This window comes from Vidua macroura, chromosome 12, assembly GCF_024509145.1.
Source record: "Vidua macroura isolate BioBank_ID:100142 chromosome 12, ASM2450914v1, whole genome shotgun sequence".
NCBI lineage: Eukaryota > Metazoa > Chordata > Aves > Passeriformes > Viduidae > Vidua > Vidua macroura.
Window position 1 is genome coordinate 8,126,328 of NC_071582.1, and position 19,100 is coordinate 8,145,427.

The 19,100-nt window shown below is 38.7% G+C and overlaps 1 protein-coding gene across 1 annotated transcript in view; it reads left to right on the plus strand.

The window, feature by feature from the left end:
• MYO1E (myosin IE) overlaps positions 1-19,100 on the plus strand; it is a 76,951-nt gene that overhangs the window by 28,300 nt on the left and 29,551 nt on the right. The window contains 8 exon segments of the mRNA XM_053988403.1: positions 1,967-2,110; positions 4,415-4,504; positions 5,374-5,468; positions 11,930-12,017; positions 13,646-13,735; positions 14,516-14,647; positions 15,895-16,029; positions 17,157-17,289. Coding sequence (XP_053844378.1) covers positions 1,967-2,110; positions 4,415-4,504; positions 5,374-5,468; positions 11,930-12,017; positions 13,646-13,735; positions 14,516-14,647; positions 15,895-16,029; positions 17,157-17,289 — 907 coding nt within the window.

The window sequence follows — 19,100 nt, forward strand, 5'->3', positions numbered from 1 at the left end:
TACACTTTTTCTGTAGCTTACTCCGTTATCTGATACTAAACCACATTCTGTATGGCTTTGTGAACAATCTAATTATCCATGTTTATTTTGATACTGTACATTTTTGTCCATCCTGCCAGTTCCTTTTTCCAAGTGTAGTATCACAAATAAGCTGATGAATACACAGAAGGAAATTATGCTTCTCCATTGGACTTCTGTTTTCTCCAAAACCCAAGCTTCAACTAATATTTTCAGTCATATGTTTTATAACAATTAAAAAATTGATTCTTTGTTTTCTCAGTGCTTCCAGATCACTGCTTCCATTGTACAGATAGAAAATCAACAAAGTTCACACAAGCTAAGCTAGTTTTAAGGTTATTATTTTATTGAATGTCATGTACACTTGTGGACATTCAAGCAAACTGAATTGCTGAGATTGTGTTTTCAGACATACTAACTTCTGTACTATATTTGAAAGCATTCTTTTGATTTAAGTTTGCAACTGTTCTCCACTGGTCTTGGCAGTAATGGACTTAACCATGGCAGTAATGGATCTGCATCAGGGTAGCAGTGGCTGGAGGCTTAAGGGAAAACACCCATAAAGCCTACAGCTTCTGTGCTGTCTGCAGTAGCAGGGTTTAGTGGAAGTTAATTTAACTTGAGGTAAAAATCCAGTTGGTGTTTTATGTCAGTCGACATGAAGCCAAGCTGTAGGCCTGGTGCAGCACTTGGTGCTAGTAAAGTTGTGTGGGTCATGCAGAACACATGAAAGTTGTCCCCTCTGTAAGTTGCTGATGTCCCATTTGAAAATACTAATGCAGCTGAAGTGTTCAGAGTACCTAAATTTTCTTCCTTAATCTGTAAAATTTTTGCAGAATAAAATAGTGCACTTTGTAATAATAAATTGCTTGTATCCTGGTGAATGTGACTTGATCCTGGATAAAGTACACCAGAGCACTGTAGTTAAATCACATTGTTACAAATTGTAGCATTAAAGAATATGGGGAATTTGCAGAATTCGCATTTTGTTGGCCACATCTTCATGACAGCTTACTTGATCACTTCTCAGTGTTAAATGTGGTAATTCCAGCATCACTGATTTCAGTATTGTATAAGCAAAAATTAAGTAGAAAAAGGGAAGAGATCAGAACTCCATTAGCATTGTCTGCCAGGCTACAGAAAATAGGTTTGGGTTTGGAGAACAGATTTATAGCTGAATTAATAGCCTTGATGTCGCCTGGATTTAAATCTGTTTGTGGGTATATCCATGGAACCAAAGTATTGTTCAAATCAGCTGGAAGAGAAACAGATTTTGATTTCAAGTGGTACAGCATGAAATGTCACATGTTTTAGTAGCATCCTGAAATAGTAGTCTCTGAATGTGGGCAGAGAGTATCTATTTAGATGTTATTAAGCATGGTGACTAACAGATCAAAAGGGACTGTGAAGGCATGCAGCCGACAAGCTGGGGTACACAATTTGCAGAACATCCCTGAATACTTCACTGCAGCAGGCTCACAGCTTCCCTCCCAGTAACACCTTATGTGTAGCTTTGACTTAAAGGACTGTAAAGGATGAGGAATTCATTGTGGTGATGGTAATTATCCTCACTGCTAATAGTTACAATGTAGGAGTGTAATTTTTGCATCCTTAGCTTCCAATAGCTGCATCTCAGTGGGAATAATTGGGGTTTTTTTCTACTAGGTTTAAAAAATGTCTGCCATCTGAAATTCATTCTGTGTGTAGGTGGTCGCAAAACCCCATGGAATTACCTACTAGTTCTGGAGGGCAGTGCAATTCTTTAACAGTGCAGAGGCAAGTCAGCTGACACCACTTTGGTGTGCTTTCATAGATTGCCTGGATCAAGGAATAGAGTTCAATGAAAGAAAAACATTTGGGAAGTTGGAATTCGAATAATGGTTTTCAGTTACTTAGTGCTGATGAGAAATGTAGTAACCTTTGTGATGTTCACTGTGCTTTCCTGCAGGGCAGCAAAGGACACTACAGATACCACTGGCAGAGCCACAATGTCAAGCACAGTGGAGTGGATGATATGGTCCTGCTTTCCAAAATCACTGAGGATTCCATAGTGGAGAACCTAAAGAAACGATACATGGATGACTATATTTTTGTATCCTTTGTTGGTTTTGTGGAGCCTTCTATACCTCCAAAATTATAATGCTTTCAAAATTGCATTTCTTCTGTGACATAGCCCTGTTTACAGCTTATTCTGGAATTGATAATACTGTGGATCATGGGATGATGGAAACAGGTGAATATGTCAACATCTGTAAATATTCAGTGTTCTCACTTAAATTTTTTTCTATGATTAATTAAAATGTGAAAATTTAAATACTGGAACATGCAACCTAACAGGAAAAACAGACTTCAAAGTACCCAAGGCTTGCTTTTTAACAAAAATGCATATGAAAGCAATTCCTTAATACAAGAATAGTCACTATTTCATTTTCAGCATTTACAATGTAACAAGAGCTGCAGTAATGAATTTGGTAAATTCTAGTCAGTGATGATGTACTAGAAAGTTATGCTGTTCCTTCTACTTTAGCCAGGTTTTCATACTTCCTGGTTGTATCTGGAGAATAGTTTCCTTGAAGAGCTTAACATACTTTAGCAGAAAGGGGAGGAAATATAAGATCTCCTGGCTGTTTCCATATATTCTTGGCAGATGGTCAAGAGCTATGTAGTAGCTCAGTTTAGCAAGGACTGATAGAGGAAAGTTCATGTTGCAGTTGTTTCCATCACGAACTGCAGAGGTTTTAATCTGTGTGTGAACATGGGTGTGGACCCTCTGTTGACTGAAGTACCACACTATTATTAAAACTGCTTTACAGGAGCATGATGAAGTTGCACAGTATTAGCCAGACCATAGTACAGGGACAAGCTGTAGAATCCTTCCTGGTGGTAGCACAAGTGCTTTTGGCCTGTGGAGCGCTGCATGTTCCTTGCAGTGTGTGCACAGAGACTTCAGTGTGTGCAGAAGAAAGTTTTTTGCTTTTTCTTTTTTTTTGAAAACAGTGAGATGAACATGGAGATAATCTTTCTTCTGAAGACGGAATAAGAGCGTTTTCCAAGGGAACTCGTGGTCACATTGAGGGATCAGTCTTCTCTTCTGTAGGGAGAAAGACTCCTTTTGCAGTTCTGTGAAGGCTTTTCATTCAGAGATGGAGATCATCTCTTGAATATTTGAATTGTTTGCATGTCCACCCATGAATGAACATTTCTCAGTGCTACATTGTACAGAGATGACAGAATCATCCCAGAAAATGCTGGTATTGTTTACCAACAGAAAACTGTCACTTCGAGTGTTTATACTGACACAATGAGTAATTGATCTATTATATCCAAGACCCAGATGTTGTCACTTGTTTTGAATAAAATTAAAAATGTATGAAGAAAGCATTGCAAATTAGTATTACAGAAATTATGTTCATTGAGTTATAGTTCTTTAACATACTACCTTTGTGCCTTGGCACCACAGTAGGAGATTCCTACATAGGACACTCCAGCAGGATAGATTTGTTAATTTTCCTACTTTGTACAGAAAACTTAGATAGCAAGTTTGCCTGTGAACAATTCCAGATTGTTAATGAAACCTACAGTACCACATTTTGAACCCATAGACATGGGCTCATTGGTAACTCCCAGCTCAATGAAAAGTGATACTGATACCTGTGAATTACTGTCAGGTGCTTCCTATGCATACACTGCAGCTGTAGTTCCAAAGGTTTATGAAGTATTTGAAATGCAGAGCATGTGCAGCTGAATGCAGAATGATGAAATACTATACTAAAAATGTTGCAAAAAATCTAATAATGGCTTGAAATTGAGTGTCGTGGTACAGAGCAGCCTGCAGGAGAGGACTCTGAGGGACAGTTAGTAGTTTCACTCATAAAATAACACCACAGACTGAATTACCCAATTCCCCCAGCACCCCCACAGTGCATGCAGCTGAGCAATTGTCTGATTTAGCTCAGCAGTGGCCGTTTCCATCTGGCTCTGCTTGCTCAGCACTGTCCTGTGAGATCAGAATGTGTCACTGCACTCTGTTCTGCAGCGGTCAAACCAATATTTTCTAATGCTGACAATGCGACCTCTTCAGTTAGAAAGGACTAAAACCAGTTCAAATGTGCCATTTCCTTTCTCTATTTTTATTCAAGGTGTGTCATATTTTGGCATTTAATACATGGTTCTGTACTTAGCTTATTCTAAAATAAGATAACACAGAAACATTCCAATTGAATGGTATGTTTATATTCTTGTAAGCCTGCTAATTTAATTTTTGTTAACAACTGTAAGCTGTGATGTTTTTTACTATTATTTGAAGTATTATGTAATAGATGGAAAAGTTCTTTGTTGTTAGTAGTAAGATGATACTTTATGAAACTGTTGTTACCTTAACTTCTTTTGAATGCAGACATACATTGGCTCTGTACTTATCTCTGTGAATCCTTTCAAGCAAATGCCATATTTTGGGGAAAAGGAAATTGAAATGTACCAAGGAGCAGTAAGTAAAGCAATCTAAAATATTGTGCAGTATTCAGGGGCTTGGAAATATTATTCTGCACAGTTTAACTCTGGGAAGTGTTTGTTTCTGGGTTTGCTAGCATTGTGCTGGTCTGGGAGAATGTGGCAGATAGTCATTGCTATAGACTGAGTATTCAGATTGAACTCCCTGCAATGCAAGATCAGTATTTCAAGAAAATACTTGTATTGATTAGCTCTAATCCATATTAGGTGTCTCTCCTTGACATGTCCCTGCTCCTGCAAGGGCAGGTTTTAAGCTGTCATATGCACAAAATGGCCATTAGTGGATTCGGAGACTGTGATTTCAGAACTCTCTAACTGGACAAGAACAATAAAAAAAGTGAGGTGCCAAAATTAGATGCCACTTTTGAAAATACAGCTTGAAGAATGAGTTAGCACAGACACATTAGGGTCTTAATTGAGTTGGGCATGTCCTCTTGGGGCAACTGTTGGGTTTGAATGGCCCAGTGGATGAAAATGGGACCTGAGGCACCAGGCTCTGAGTGCTGCTGGGGAAGAGCATTGTTAGCACATGACTACTGCTGGGGTAGGCTTAAATTGTGTGTTTCCTTTGCACAAGTAATACATTTCCAGCAGAAGCCATTTTTAGAACAGGGTATTTCTAGGAGAAAATTATGGATGAGAGAAAGTTCACTAGCAAAGTCTAGAGACTTTAGTTTGTTTTTATTAAATGCACCAAAGAATTATTGGGGAAAATTCACTATAAAGTGCTATTTGGAATTATTTTTTCCAGAGAAATAACTCTTCCAATTTAAATGCAAATTTATTTTGCTCTTTCTGCATGTTTTAATGCTGTCTTGAAAAATTACTCTTTATTTCCCCTCCTAGGCACAGTATGAAAACCCACCACATATTTATGCTCTTGCAGACAGCATGTACAGAAACATGATTATTGACAGAGAAAATCAGTGTGTCATTATTAGGTAAGAAAAAGATCGGTAAAACATATTTTATCTTCTTATGGTATTTTAACTTGAAGAAGCAGAAAAGTTGATTATATCCTGAATAAAACTTCTGTCCATATTCACATTTTGGGATTTTCTGGGATAGCTAAGTACTTTTTGACCCTCCTTTTTGTTTTCCAGTAAATCCTGATGATAGCTTAACCACAAGAAATCTCTTACTCACACAGCCAGCTTCTTGTCCAATACCAAAGTTACAACAGCTTGAATGACTACATGAGGGGGCTGGATTAACAGCTGTACAACCAGATCCTGTTAAATCCAGCAATCCCACATGGACTACATTTATCATGGTCTTTTGTTACTTTTGGAATTCTGCTTGCATTCACTCAGACACAGAAGGCAAGAGATGCAGGGAAATTAATTTTATCTTCACTGTTAATCTATTTTAATTATTAAGTGATGGAATTCACTGTAGAAGTATTACTAAACTTTTTTAATGACAGGCATTATTTAAGTGACAGTCAAAGTGAATTTTGGGACCAGAGTTATGCTTTGTTCTCAACTGTGGGTTTTCTAGGTGGTGTGTGATAAAAGAAGATGTGTGGAGAGCAAGGACTGCAGGACCCTCTGCCCCTTCTGGGGCTGCTGGGGAGGTGCAGTGCAGAGCACCTGGAGCTGCCCTTTACCTGTCCCCAGAGCAGGGTGGGGCCTCCCAGGGCTGTGCAGGGATTTTACACCTGGGAAGGCCAAGCAGATGGTAACAGTTTGCTGGGTCCAAGGAGGTTCTCCCTGCTCCTGAGCCCCTGGGATATAGGAAACAAAAAGCCCAGAGCTCTCCTGCCTGTCACCGAATTGTTCTCTGAGCTCAGTTTCTGTCTTTGGAGTACTGATACCTATTGCTGTGCTGAAGTTTATTAGACTCATGCAGTCTAAATTGAGACCTGTTACGAATGGCTAAAATTGGGATTTTGCTTTTGGCATAAAGTAACATCCCAGAGAGTGGGATGTTTCACATGAAGCTAAATTTATAGTGAGAATCTTTGAGCTGTTGTGGATTGTGAATAAAAACCCTACTTTTTGATCCTGTGCTATGCCTCACAGTGCAGTGCATGCAGAGAGTCACATTGAGAGAGTTCTGAGATGCAGATCTGAGATACAAACTTAGAGCTTTAATTTTATGTGAGAGTTCTTGTACTTGAAGGCTGGATGCTGTACTTGAATGCTCTTAGGAATGTGCATTTTGTGTGTGCAGAGTGAAACTTCTCTCAGTGTGTGCACAGCCTATTCAAAGTCTGCAGGTGTTAATTGAAATCTAGTGCAAAACTGAAACAAGAAGGATCATGTTTGCTAGGGACATTTCAGAGACTTTTGTTCTGCATACACATTTCTTTTTCCTTTGATATTTTTATTACAAACACTGTAGAAACCGTGGACTAGACTTACGAGTAGTTTTCATTATGGTTTTTTATTTTTTAGGACATTAAAAATTCTTTTTATAAATAATAAATCAAGTAACTCAGCTGCTCACTAAATTCATATTGTTTGGTTGATATTTTAATCTTTTGTACCAAATTGGATTTAAACTGTTTAGATACATCTTGTATTTTCTGATTTAATGTCATCAATGTTTCCAACAACCAGGGCTGGCTTTGGAAGGACGTTTCTGGAAGTTTGGAGTTTGCTTGCTTTATGTTTTATCGTGTGGTCCAGAAGGAACTGAAACTGCTCCAGACTGGCAGCTTCCAGGATGCTGCAGCTCTTGACTGAAATGAATTTTCTGCCTAACTTAGAGTCTGCTACCATTCCATCAGTTTCACATAATAGCTGCCAGGAGCTTTACCATTTCTGCTTCTGAACTGGTGATTCTCAGAAAACTGAGACACAACTGTGTCTTTTGTCAATGCCACAGAAGCTGCTGAGCATAAGCAGTTCCAAATGAACCTGTGTGTTCAGTGAAACATAGATTTTCTGTGAAAAATTGTCCTGTGGAAGATGAGTGATGATAATATGGTTATAGTGAGGTGCTTCTTTCATCTCTGTTTCATTACTAGTCTGAATTTGGAGTGACTCCACTGAAAATCCCTGGTAGAACAGAAGGAACAGAACCAGCTAGTACCCAGGCTTTCCTTGTCAAAGTAGGAGATTTTCCTGCAAAGAAAGAAGGTATAGAAGAAATAAGGTGTAGGCTGGCCCTATTCACAGCCAGATCACAAAGGCTAAGTCTGACTTCTCTTGCATGTGGATCCTCAGGAATGGAGACAGAAGGTGGTGGGGAAGGGGCAGGTGCACAGCTGCTGTGCCCTCCCACTGTGTGCTTTGGGCACTTGTGGCATCTACCTCCACACCTGGGAGGGGACATGCATCCCACAGACTAGATCTGTGTTTCCAGGCAAAATGAGGGTCCCTAATGTAGGCAGAACACCTTTTACCTGGACATTAATTCCAAATGCATTTAGACACTGATGGGAAAAACTCATCCTCTTCAAAATCAGTGAATGCACTGGGAAAGCAGATCCAAAAGAAAATGCAGTTCTCTGAAATTCTGGATTAGATGGCAACAAAAATGATCTGTTTTCATATGATAATACTAATCTAAAAAGAAAAACTGTTACCAAACAACCTTCCCAAGGCCAGGGAAGGCTTTTTCATTAGCTGAGTAATTCCAGCATATCTGCATATGTGTTAAGAAAGTTACACGTGCACATGTCTAATCACAGCTGAGCTGCTTTGCATGGCTGCTGCAGAGTAAATAAACAATGAGATTATTCATGGGCTGCCTCCAGGCTGGGCTGAGTCCAGGAGCAGGCTGTGCTTAGGTGGGAAGAGGGAGCAGTGGCCCCAGGTCTTCCCTGGCTCTGTGTGCATGGGCAGGAGTGCAGAGGAAGTTCACTCACAGTGGTAACATGGCTACACTGGAATTTATTTCTCATTCAGTTTATGTTTTACTGAGGCATGATATTTAATTTAGACCTTCCTTGAACTAAGCTCGTCAGTGGCAATTAAAACAGACTGTTGGCATTTCTGCCCCGTGTGGCATGGCAGCCCTTCCAGACTATCAACAAGGAGTTGTCCAGTCAAGATTTTAATTATGAAGAATTGTTTCTCATGCCTTTAATTCCTTTTGGGCTATCACTGTCCTTTAATTGAGAGAGTGGAGGTTATGATTAGTATTTTTCTATTATGTATCAATAAATGCATTTCTTCAGAGTGTTGTTAAGGTTTTACCTTTTTATAAAGCTGAGGACTTTATTTCCACTTTGATTCTGTGATCCCTGCCAAGAGATGTTGCCATTGCTTTAAAGCAGTTTTTCTTGTTTGTAGTTTTAGTTTACATTTGCCATTTGTGTGGCTACATTTGAGTCCAGGAAAGCAGTGTGTGATGACTGCATATCTGAAAAGACAATACATCTTATACACTACAAATAGGAGTTAATGAAAAGAACATTTACCACCCAAACTGCTTTTAGTGAACAGCTCATGTCTATCTTAAATCTATTAAATTCAAAACTCAATATGAGATTTTTAGTCAGCTTCTATATCTCAGCTTTCCAGAAGACTCAAATGACTGATTATTCTGGAGAGAACCTGACTGGAAATACAGCTGAATTTTATTGAGGAAGTGGTAGAAACATAAGTCTAACACTGTAAGATAAGTTAGATTAAAGCTCTTGATTTAGAAGGGAAGAATATTTCACTGAAATCATGCTACTGAGCTTTCTCTGAACATAATTGCAGAAAGTAAATTTTCTGTATAAACAACCTAAAGAACTTACCCAAATACATGAGAGTATTTTACATATACAGTGTTCTTTACTGGCAGATCCAAGAGTTCTTTATAAATATTTGGTATTAAAATTTCTACATTGTCCTGGCAATGTAGATAAGCATCACTTGTATTGTTCTACAGCCATGGATACCATATTAAATGTCACTCCAAAAATTAATTTTAGAGAGAAGGATGATACTGTGTATTGGATCTTGTTTCTTTAATTATTGATTGTTTCCTCTGGGAAGGAAGCAAGGAATGAAAAACATTTCCTTCTGTGTTTGTAGTCTTACACTGATTTCAGCTAAGTATTAATTGATTTTGTGGAAGAAAATGTCATTTTTCTCAAGTGGCAGATAGTGCTAGGAGAAACAATATATCTTTCAAATCACTATAATTTTGTTAGTGATTGAGACTATGTGCTAGTTTTATTTTTAGCAAGAAAAGTCTCTGAGAAAATTGTCACACACAGAGACCACTTAAAGCCATTTTAAGAATTTTTTCAAGCTTTAAAAACCTCCATACTTCCAAAACACTTCAAACTACCAAGCTAGATTACTCTTACATCTTCTTAAAATAGTGTTAATAGCATCAGAGCAATAAGATTTATATCTAGCAGCTGCATGAGAACCATTTGGCAGGAATGCCACAATTTCCCTGAATACCTGAGCTTTACTGGGGGCAGGATACCATCCCATCAGATAAAGCTACTTAGGTTCATAAATAATGCATCTTCTTGTTTTATTCTAGTTTAATTGGAGCAATTCGCTGGTCTTTGATCAATAAAAACCTTAAACTGAAAAACATTGTATGCATGCATAAATCTGAAGAAACTCTGGAAGGCAGTCTTTTGGCCAAATTAATTTACTGGAAAGGACCACTTACATTGAAACAGAGGTAACAATAAAATGGAGCTTTATTGCTCCAGGGCAGTCCTGTGGCAGACACTGTGGAGTAAGAAATACAAGCCACACTTAATTTGAGCAAGGAGGAGAAGGATAATGGATACACTGAAGAAAAATCTTAGAGAAATGTGTTATATTTTTACTGTGTGATAAATAATACCTGATCAGATTTATTCAGTGTTTGGCCCTGGATCCTCCCCTGTACTCATCTGAAAACTGCAGTTCATAAGCTCAGATGATTCAGGTTCAGTTGGTGTGTCTGGTTTTACAACAGGAAGAAAAAATTTACTGCCAACAGATTTTGAAGAAATGTTATTTTAATTATTGAACTATTCATGATTTGAACTTTTAAAAGCAGTTTGCCATTCATCAAAGTCTGTCCCTGTGAATGTAGTTGATATGCATAATACAGGCTTTCTTGGTTGTTAGGAAAAGGTGACTCAGAAGAATAATAATAATCATGGTCTGTGCTCCACAGATGGATGCTCAATAAGTACTTTTTCACCCTTTCAGGTTTTCAGTTTGATCTGTAAAACTGTAGTCAAGAGAAGACAAAAGCATGAAAACATTTCTGGGAAAATAATTTTTAAAAAGCCTTTTAGTATTTCTGTATTGTTTGGAAGCTTTAAAGATGTAAAATTACATTTGCAGCTTGGCAGTTTGGGGAGTTTTTCCAGAATGAAACCTTTAAAAATGTGTCTATTAGTCATGCTGATAAGGAGCTCTGACTTGTTCGTTCTCGGTCAGTCCCTTTCCTGTACAGGACATGCTGATGTTTCTTTGGCAGATGTAGCTAAAATTTGTGCAGGAAAAGATGTGCATTTGATCCATGTCCAGGAACAAGTGGGCGCAGGATAGAAGAGTCAACCGCATTCACTGAAATTATTCAGGAGTTTAAAGATAGCACAGATTTTCACAAAAGAGAAAACATCTTAGCTCTTCTTGTGATGTTGACCCAACATCTGTGTGTTGTTCTTTTTACTTTGGTGTAGTTGTCCTGCTCACAGGAAATGCATTAAGGTCAGAGCTGACTTGCAGCAAGGTTTATGAAGTCTGGAGGAATTTTGATGAAATGAAGGGAAGAAGCTTTAAGAGTTGAAGTGAAGGGAGGCTGGATTCTCTGGCATGCCAGTCTTCCTTCCCTCTTGAGAAACTTACTGATTGCAAGAAGGCAAAGCTGCTGATGTTGTAAACACTATTCACCATTGAAGTGAAATATTATAAGGGAAGGAAGGAAGGAAGGAATTGTGAGAGCTAGGATGGGATATTAAGACTTCTTGTACCCTTGTATCAAGAGGCATAGGAACAGGAAGGTAGTTCTTCCGTCATTCAGGATGTGATTAATAATGCCTCATTATTTTATTCAGGAACACCTAAAACAAAAAATTACTAAAATGAAGTAGGTATCTGGCATGGCATGCACAGCTCAGATATTCAAATTAGTTTTTGTGTCAAGACCTGAAATCCCCCTAAATGTAGATGGGAATTGAGTCTTTAACACACAAATTCTCTTTTGAGCATCTTGGTTTGAGTTGATGTTTCTCAGTGTATGTACTTTTCTGAGCATGGATTCTCACAGAGGTTCTGGTGTCCATGCAAGATGGTGTATTCAGTTTTGTACTCACAAAGATGTCCAAGTACCATGCTACCACACAGTATCACAGTCTGTATTACCAGGTTACTCAGTCTGAATGTGGTGTATTTAATTGATGTACTTCACCTTGGTTGGACAAGATGAACTTCGAATTACCCCACTGTAGAGTTACTTTAAAACTAACGTGTACATTTTGGTGTTTCTTTTTCTATAGTGGGGAAAGTGGTGCTGGAAAGACTGTAGCTGCTAAATATATCATGAGTTATATCTCCAAAATTTCAGGAGGTGGTCCTAAAGTACAGGTGAGTTGATACACAGTAATACTGAAGCATAAGCTTAGTCTGAAGATTCCCTTGAGAGGTGGAACGACAAAGGGTGTTGGGGCAGACACTGGCAGATAAGAGGCTCTTTTGACCTGGGTATCTTGAGGATGAGCAGCCAGAGACATGTGGGCCCCAAGGCAGAGAGCCCTGGGCTGGGCTGCTTTGCTCACCTGCAGGATGCTGCATGGGAGCCATGGCAGGGACAGCTACAGGGCCAGAATCAGCTCTGCTCCAGGTGCTGCAGCCTTGTGCTGAATTGCATCTGCAAGTTGGGTGGGTTTTGTCTTTGGTTTTTGGTTTTGTTTTGTTTTTTTTTTTAGTTAAGTGGTAAGAGGTACTTTAATTGTTCTAAACCAGATTAAGAACAATCAATCCTTTCAGTAGATGTGTGGTTTTTTTCTCCTGTGTTAGCATTTTATTGAAAACTGACCTAGCTTTTTGGGTTTCTGTTACTTCCTTTAAATTTCTGATTTGTGTGTATACATCAAAGAGACACAGCAAAACCATCTTGTTTTATGAGGTTACCTAGGCACAGTTAGGGTGTGTGAAAGCTGCCTGAAAGAACAAATAGTTGCTTTTGTTAATAACTTTACTGTTGGTGTCTGTTCTACCTATGAACTAAGGCTAATTGAATGAAATAGCCATAAAAATTCCCTTGATGACATTACAGTGTCAATCCTTCACTGACAGGCACTGGTAGGTAGGGGCTGCTTTTACCAGTCCACTCCTGTTGAGTGCTTACTGTAATTTTTGCTTTATGGCAGTCTCTGAGGTTGAGTGTGTTCTTTTTGCTGAGTTTTGTGCAACGGTGACACTGGGACCATTGCAGAAAATAACTCAGTAACCAAGGGAATGATCCAGAGAGAGAGTGCATTGTGTTATTTTTGCAATAAATATACTTTTATATAGTAAATATTTTATTTCAGAGATTCCAGCTTTTTGTACAAAATTTAAAAAATCTCTTAGTAATTACAGAGTTAGAGTTGATGAGGTTGGTAGGTTGCCTTGAGCATTTCTTTTGAAATAAAATTCCATCTTCTTTTCACAACCCAGCATGCATTGGGTTTTTTCCAAAGCTGATGTCTTCTCCACGTTTCAAGCTCCCAGATAGAGACAATAGTAACGCATTACTTTGCTTTCTAAGACAACTGGATGGCATTATCAGTAATCCCAAAACAGATTGCTGAAGCACTGGCAGATTTGTGAATTTCATGCTACTCTGACTTCATTGGTTGTGGTTCCAGACCCCCCAGAAGATTAAATGTTCATGTGTAAGCATGGTCTAAAATGAAGATGATGGAAAAAACAGGTCAGTTTATCAGCTGTGTTGATTGGCAGAACAATGCACAGAAGAACCAGGTTTTAGCCTCAGGCATTTTGTTTAATTCTCTAGGATTTTCCTCAAAAATAGGAACTAAAAGCTCTGGAGGAAAAATTGTTGGATTCTATTCCTTATATGATCGAGAGAATTTTTTACAGATGCAGGATTTCTTGCCTTTTTAACATATAATTTATATGTCATGGGGTTGGTTTTTTTAGAAAATCTGTAAGAACTTTAAAAATGTATGTTTCTGAATTTGCATTTCTTTAATTTCCTAAAATTTTAGCATGTTAAAGATATTATTCTACAATCCAACCCTTTACTGGAGGCCTTTGGGAATGCAAAAACTGTACGGAACAACAACTCCAGCAGATTTGTAAGTCCCTCTACCTTTGAGATAACTTTACTCTTTGTGCTGTTACAGAGACAGTGTTCAGGGATATAATATAAATTTACTACAGGTGAGGTAAGTCTGAATAAGATATAAAGTGTGTTTTAAACCACGGTAGATGTCTAGGCTTCTATGTCATTCTGTATAGGTTGTGCATTTCTTTCTCTATATGTACTGGGTACAGTTTTTGAAGTACCAAGGCTGCAGCCTTTACTGATATTATACAGGCAGTAGGCAGGAATTACCTTCAGTCTGTCATTCCAGAAGGGTCAAGATAATCTCATGAAGTGACTGCTCACTAAATTGCACACCACAGGTTCCATTTGAAAAAGTTACACATAGGCTTTAAAAATTTGAGATGTGTTCCTTGGCTAACATGAGCGTTAATGCAGTTAATGTCTCCCTGAAAGCAAGAGAACATGGCTTTGCTTTGCTTCCAGGCAGAACAGTTTGCTGTTGGTTGTCAATCTGTTGAACTGACCTGCTGTGTAGGTGAGCCTCATGGTTTCCTTTATGCTGAGCAAGAGTCTCAGCAGTGAAGAGAAGCCACTGATCTGTCTACATCTGCATTAACATGGGATATGTTAATGTTGAGCTGTATAAATGCAGAAAAGATGTGGTGGTTCAAGAGTCTAAGCTTAGGTTGTACCTTGCGGTATCCATAAAGATGAAATACCCTTGTAACCTTGCTTGGAATACAGTACAAGTGCACAATTTTGGATTTGCATTTACTAATCATTTAACAGCTTGAATTATTTATTGCAGGGGAAATACTTTGAAATACAGTTTAGCCCAGGTGGAGAACCAGATGGAGGGAAAATCTCCAACTTCCTACTGGAAAAATCTCGAGTTGTAATGAGGAATCCTGGAGAGAGGAGTTTTCACATTTTTTACCAGGTCAGAAGTGTCTAAGTCCTTTTTGAGTTATGTAAAGTATCTAGGACCCATTTTTCCTTTTGACTGAATAGTTGTTCTCAAAGCAGTGAGATTTGAGTGCACACTGCAAGGGTAACCTGGTCTCTGCTGTGAAGCTCAGTAGCATGGTGAGACACCATCTGCCATAGACCTGCCTGGCTGCCTTTCAGAACAGAATACTGCAGTATTTCAAACCCTTGCCTGGAAACTCATTGTGAATTCCCATATGGAAAAGTCTAGGAGAATATAATAGAAAATGAGAACTTTTCAGTAGATTTCTATTTAAACTGGCCTATATATATAGAGAGAGAGGCCAGTTTATATATCTCTGTATTGGCCTTTACTTCCTGTGAAAGAGAAATTTGATTCTCAGTTTATTTTTCTGAGACATTTATGATAATACTCTTTGTTGGATTGTCCAAATATCCCACTTTTTGCGTTTGAAAAGACTTTACTGGCCTCTGATGTGCATGGTCCTCACCTGCTGGAGTGCTGCTGATCAAGCTCTACAAAACTAGGGCCAAGACAGAGCTTTGTAAGTGACAGTAGCCAGCTTCACATATAGTTGAAGTGCCATTGCCAGGAGGAAAAGCTGAGTTGGCACTGGAGTTGCTCCAGGAGCTGTGTGTTCTCCTTTTCCGAGGTATATGTACAATTTGTCATGTCCTGCTGCTTTTCCTGTGGCCTGGAGAGGTTGTTTGACACGAGGGTTAAGAGACTGGGGAGTTTTGACAGCTCTGTTTGGAGGTTTGTTCCTTCCTGGTCGTGTCTGTGCATGGCTGCATGGCCTTTGCACAGGTCTGAGAGTGTGATGGGTGCTTGTCCTCACAGAGATCCACAGGTGATGTGTTCTGAATGTGCTGCCAGCTGTGCCTGCCTTGCAGCAGGTGTGGAAAACACATTGCTCCTAAGGATTTAGGGAACACATTGTGGATGGAAAACCCATTTTGCCTTTTCTTAATGAGTTAAAGATAATGGAAGGCATTCAAGGCAGTCTCATTTTTAGCTATTTATTAGTTGTGACATTAGAACTAAAACATTTGTGGGAATGGAATTGAGAGCCTGGCCTTTTAGGTTAAGCAATTACCAGAAGGTAGGAAGGATACATCCCTGGCACAGCACCAGCCATATCTCTTCCAGTAATTCCAGTCTCAGTCACCTGTTTCTGATTTGCTCATCTCTGCTGGAGATTGTTGGGTGATCCCAATTTGGGGGTTTTTAATCTGCAGCTAATTGAAGGGGCCTCCTCAGAACAAAAGAGCAGCCTTGGCATTACCAGTATGGACTACTATTACTATCTGAGTCTCTCTGGGTCCTACAAAGTCGATGACATCAATGACAAATCCGATTTCCAAGAAACACTGGTGAGTTCTTTACCGTATGATTTGCATAGTGGTGGATGTATGTTCATTTCACTGTTCATTTTTAGCAAAGACGTTGATCTACTAATGTGGGAATGAGAAATTAATGTAGATATAACTTATTCTAGTCGTATTTTGCCATGAGCAGGAGATATGTTAACCCTGAAGACAGGTTTTGTAGAAAGGTGTTGTCATTTTGAGTTTGTTCTTTTTCAGAAGGGTGCAAATTTAATGAAATTTAACATGTACAGATAATCTGTAGTTTGAAAAATGTGAAAATGCAAACACAATGAGGAACTTGCATTAGAAGAAAATTACAAAAGAGTGCTCTGTTTCAGCTGAATTACCAGTGCTGGCTGACCTTCCATGCTTATTTAAAACAGTACAGCTAAAAAGCTGGAGAAAGGGAGTGTGAAAGCACAGATCAGGGATCTTTATCCAGAGCTGCTGCCAGTTCATTGTGTGACCTGCCAACTGCTGGTGTCCCGTTCTTAGGAATTTACTATTTAGAATAGATGTATTAACACATTTATGTGTGTAGCACATTTAAAGGCCTAAAAAAATAATTGTTACTGTTGTATTGGAGCTTCTTTGGTATTTTTGAAAAACAGTTTGTTGAGAAGACCTTCTTAAGTTGTCATGTACTCTGAACTCCAAAACCCGGAGTGCTGGGGATTTTCTAGTAAGTGGCTGAAATTCACAGCCTAAGCCAGACACTGGGCTGTGTTTTAGAGTCATTCACTACAGCTTCATAATTCTTAGTCTTGGTGGGGAAACTGACTATGTAGAAGGAATAAAATCATTGTCTGTTAAGTTTGTTGTTTCCCAGTTTGCAATGAAACTATTTATTTTTAGTGTGAAACTTTAAAGCAGGTGTTTATTTTTTCCAGAACTTATTTTGTTAATGCATCTTCTAAAAAGTGTAGATGCTTCTGTATTTAATTAAACAAAATACAGAAATGCTGAAGTAGAACATCTGGTACCCTTTGAAACCTCAGTTTTAATGAAATTTGATTGTGTTAGGAATCTGAAGTGCTTTGAATAACTCTACTTTTTAACACCAACATTTTAAAAGGATTTCTAAGACAAGAGTCTTCGACTGATGCAAATTTGTTTGTTTTTCTTCCCAGCATGCAATGAGTGTGATTGGGATCTTTGCAGAGGAGCAGGCATTGGTACTGCAGATAGTAGCAGGAATATTGCATTTGGGAAACATCAGCTTCAAAGAAGTTGGCAACTATGCAGGAGTGGAGAGCGAGGAGTGTAAGTACCTCTGGAAACTGTTACAGGAGCAGCAGTGGGCTGCAGCCCAGATGGCAGAAGGTGAACTGCAATTTAGAGCTGCTTATCCAAACAGAGCATAGTTTCTTAGAATGTGAGGCTGCCAGTTGAGAGTCACTGCCAAAACCAGGTGCTGAGGGCCCCTCTTTTGTCTTGTAAAAGGCCACTGACTTAAACGGAGTGTGATTTTGAATTTGAGAAATCCTGTTCTGACCTTTGAGTGTGAAATAATGCACACTACGAAGGGCTTGAACTCCACTTCTTTCAGTGCATCAGCACACATTCATAAAACCCCTGTTTATTATGTGGTTTGTGTGGGCTCCTGTCCTGTGAAATCAGCTCCCAGCTGTGGGTGTCCCTGGGCTCAGGATGTAACTGGTGCCCAGGCATCCACACAGGTGTGTGCATGTGTCTGTAAACAGAGGTTCAGAGCTGAACTGAAATGCAGGCTTTACATTCTGCAGTTATGTTCCCTGTCTCAAATTCCTCCATTGATACCTCCTTGTTAGCTACAGCTACTGAGTAACTATTTCTTTCCAATTCCCTTTCCCACAGGGCCTTGTCCTCGTGTCCCTCAGCACATGCTCTGTCCTGTAGCAGCTGGGCTCACAGCAGCAAGGTGTTGCAATGTTAATGGACTTTGAGTTTTAAATGTGTTTGTTGTGATTTACACCTTGCATCTAATGTGGATTTATGCTACTTGGATAGTTTAAGGACAGAGTGGATAAGCACAACATACATAACAGTGTGTTCTCTTAATTCTTGGTTCAGAATGAGTTTTATGTTTAGGAAAATTGCATTTGTTTAGTTTTAGATACTTTATTCATAACTAACTTACCTTGTGCAGTCAGCTTCACTGTATTAGCATTCTCATGCTATTTGTTTTATGAAATTGGGAAATAAAAATTACTAATTTTTAACCTTCCTAGTCTCTCAAATTAAGAAGTTAAGTAAACCCAGAGAAAAACATTTTGTGGCATTGTATTTATATGCCTTTTGATTCCAAATGAACTACTGTGCTTCTGTTTAAATCACAGTGTTAAATCTTTCAATCAGATCAAGCCATTTAGAAGCCATACAAGATGGATACAGAGTGAGTTCCATCAAAATAACAAATAGCAAAGACATTAATTGAAAATAAATCATTAGAAGTGAATGTGTTTGATGAACCATCTCCACCATATTTCTCCTGCTCCCTGGGATACAAATGCATAAATTGTGTGTGAATAATGCATGGGAAGAATTTAGAAAGTAGAATGGAAATCAAACTTACACATAAATATACCGATTTTAGAAAAGCCAGGGAAGAAATAGCCACATCATTTCTGCATTATGAAGATGAAAGTTGGTCTCATTTCTCTTCTCCAGTAGTCCTCCCCCCAGTTTACTGTTCATCCTAACCAACTAAATAGTAAAGCATTTATAGCCTGCATAGCCACAAAAGATAAAGCACAAGGAAGCACCACTGGTCAGTCCTGCTTTGTGTAAGCCTGAAATAATAAAAAGTTTAAGAATTTGGTCAGTAGTGGTCTGGTTGTTATACAGCCAATTGCAGAAAAACATGCAAAGCCTTTCTTTGGGACACCAAAAACTCTACCCTGAGTCAGAATCAAATCTGTACAGACCATTCTTGACAGACCTTTAGACAAATACATCTTTAAAACTTCCAGTCATTGCTATTTGCTCTAGTTTTTGATTATATTAATAGATGAAAAAAAGTTCTTATTTGCTGGAAATCTTCCATGCTACAAATGATGGCAAATAATAGTACTTCTCTCTTGGAAGGAGAAAAG